Source organism: Erinaceus europaeus, unplaced genomic scaffold, assembly GCF_950295315.1.
Source record: "Erinaceus europaeus unplaced genomic scaffold, mEriEur2.1 scaffold_1276, whole genome shotgun sequence".
Taxonomy (NCBI): Eukaryota; Metazoa; Chordata; class Mammalia; order Eulipotyphla; family Erinaceidae; genus Erinaceus; species Erinaceus europaeus.
In genome coordinates, this window is record NW_026648065.1 from 7709 (window position 1) to 10000 (window position 2292).

The following is a 2292-nucleotide window of genomic DNA, read 5'->3' on the forward strand; positions in this document are numbered from 1 at the left end:
CCCCTCCTCCCGAGCTCCTCCCCTATCTCCCATAGCTCCTCCTCTCCTCCCCAGCTTCTCACCTCCTCCCCAAGCTCCTCCCTCCTCCCCAAGCTCCTCCCCTTCTCCCATAGCTCCTCCCCTCCTCCCCAAGCTCCTCCCCTCCTCTCTGAGCCCCTCCCCTCCTCTCCAAGCTCCTCCCCTTCTCCCCGAGCTCCTCCCCTATCTCCCATAGCTCCTCCCCTCTTCTCCGAGCTCCACCCCTCCTCCCTGAGCCCCTCCCCTCCTCCCCAAGCTCCTCCCCTTCTCCCCGAGCTCCTCCCCTCCTCCCGAAGCTCCTCCCCTCCTCCCCAAGCTCCTCCCCTTCTCCCCGAGCTCCTCCCCTACTCCCCAAGCTCCTCCCCTCCTCCCCAAGCTCCTCCCCTCCTCCCGAGCTCCTCCCCTATCTCCCATAGCTCCTCCTCTCCTCCCCAGCTCCTCACCTCCTCCCCAAGCTCCTCCCTCCTCCCCAAGCTCCTCCCCTTCTCCCATAGCCCCTCCCCTCCTCCCCGAGCTCCTCCCCTATCTCCCATAGCCCCACCTCTCCTCCCATAGCTCCTCACCTCCTCCCCAAGCTCCTCCCCTCCTCCCCGAGCTCCTCCCCTATCTCCCATAGCCCCACCTCTCCCATAGCTCCTCACCTCCTCCCCAAGCTCCTCCCTCCTCCCATAGCTCCTCCCCTTCTCCCATAGCCCCTCCCCTCCTCCCATAGCCCCTCCCCTCCTCCCCAAGCTCCTCCCCTTCTCCCCGAGCTCCTCCTCTCCTCTCCCAGCTCCTCCCCTCCTCCATAAGCTCCTCCCCCTCCTCCTGAGGCTCCTCCTCCCTCCGCCCTTCCCTCCTCCCCAGCTCCTCCCTTAGCTGCTCCCTCCTCCCTCCGCCCCTCCCCTCCCTCCTCCCGCTCCTCTGCCCAGCCCCAGCCCCAGCCCCAGCTCTGCTTTGCCCTGGACGGACGCCCCGGACCCCGACCCTGGCCCCGGCCCCGTCCCCGACCCCGGCATGGGCTCCCGGGCGTGGGCGCTGCTGCCGCTGCTACTCCCGTGGGTGCTGCGCGCCGGGTCCCTGTCGCCGCCGCTGGTGCTGCCCCTGCGCGTGGCCGCCACCCGGGGGACGGCGCTCGAACCCGGGACCCCGGCCGCCCGCGCCGACGGGCTGGCGCTCGCCCTGGAGCTCGGACCCGGGGCCCCCGCGGCCGGCGCGCTGGCCATGGTGGACAACCTGCAGGGCGACGCGGGCCGCGGCTACTTCCTGCACGTGCTGGCCGGCTCGCCCCCGCAGCAGGTGGGTCGGCTCGCACCCGGGGCCGGGGGTGGGCGGTGGGGGGCGCCCCGGGGTGCGCGAGTGTCCCCCCTCCCCCCACAGGGCGGGCCGGGTGTCCCCCGGAGGCTGGCGGCTGCTGGGCAGCGCCCTGTCCCCAGCGCGCGGCCCCAGGTCCGCAGGTGCGGACCCCACAGCGCCGGGGGCGGCGCACCCTCACGGGTCTGCCCGGTGCGCCCCCGGCCCGGCTAAAGCCGAGCCAAGGACGAGGCAGGCGATGCGCAGCGGCCGGCGGCCCGGGCGGGACGGGATGTTTGCACTTGGTGCCGCCGGCACTCGGACACTTGCCGGGGCGGTGGGGCGGTGGGGCGGTGGGGCGGGTGCGGAGGGATTTTTCTGGCCGCCTCGCGCTTTCCGGAGATCCGACCCGGCACCCCCGGCACCCCGGCACCCCCGGCACCCCGGCACCCCGGCACCCCGGCACCCCCGGCACCCCCGGCACCCCGGCACCCCGGCACCCCGGCACCCCCGGCACCCCCGGCACCCCCGGCACCCCCCGGCACCCCCGGCACCCCGGCACCCCGGCACCCCGGCACCCCGGCACCCCCGGCACCCCCGGCACCCCGGCAGGGCAGGCGCAGCCCCGAGAGGGAGAGGCTGTGTCTGTGTTTCATTTCACGCTGTCGCTCCGCTCTGGATTCGGCTTTGATGCTCCATAAATAGACCGCGCGCATGACTTTCGCTGGGAAGCTCATTAAATTCCCCGGGCGCTCGGAAGAGGAAAGTCACACGCACACACGCGATGTGGATTCTTTCTTTTGATTCCTCCTCCTTCTTCTTCTTCTTCTTCTTCTTCTTCTTCTTCTTCTTCTTCTTCTTCTTCTTCTTCTTCTTCTTCTTCTTCTTCTTCTTCTTCTTCTTCTTCCTCTTCCTCTTCTTCTTCTTCTTCTTCTTCTCCTTCTCCTTCTTCTCCTCCTCCTCCTCCTCCTCCTCCTCCTCCTCCTCCACCTCCTCCTCCTC

At 70.4% G+C, this 2292-nt stretch overlaps 1 protein-coding gene across 1 annotated transcript; it reads left to right on the forward strand.

Moving 5' to 3' along the window:
* Window positions 1-950: 950 nt before the first annotated feature.
* On the forward strand, window positions 951-2031 carry LOC132536606 (beta-secretase 2-like). The gene is made up of 2 exons (XM_060184701.1): window positions 951-1331; window positions 1908-2031. The coding sequence occupies exons 1-2, from the start codon at window positions 1015-1017 to the stop codon at window positions 1993-1995; spliced, it is 405 nt and encodes a 134-aa protein (XP_060040684.1). The 5' UTR covers window positions 951-1014; the 3' UTR covers window positions 1996-2031.
* Window positions 2032-2292: the final 261 nt, after the last annotated feature.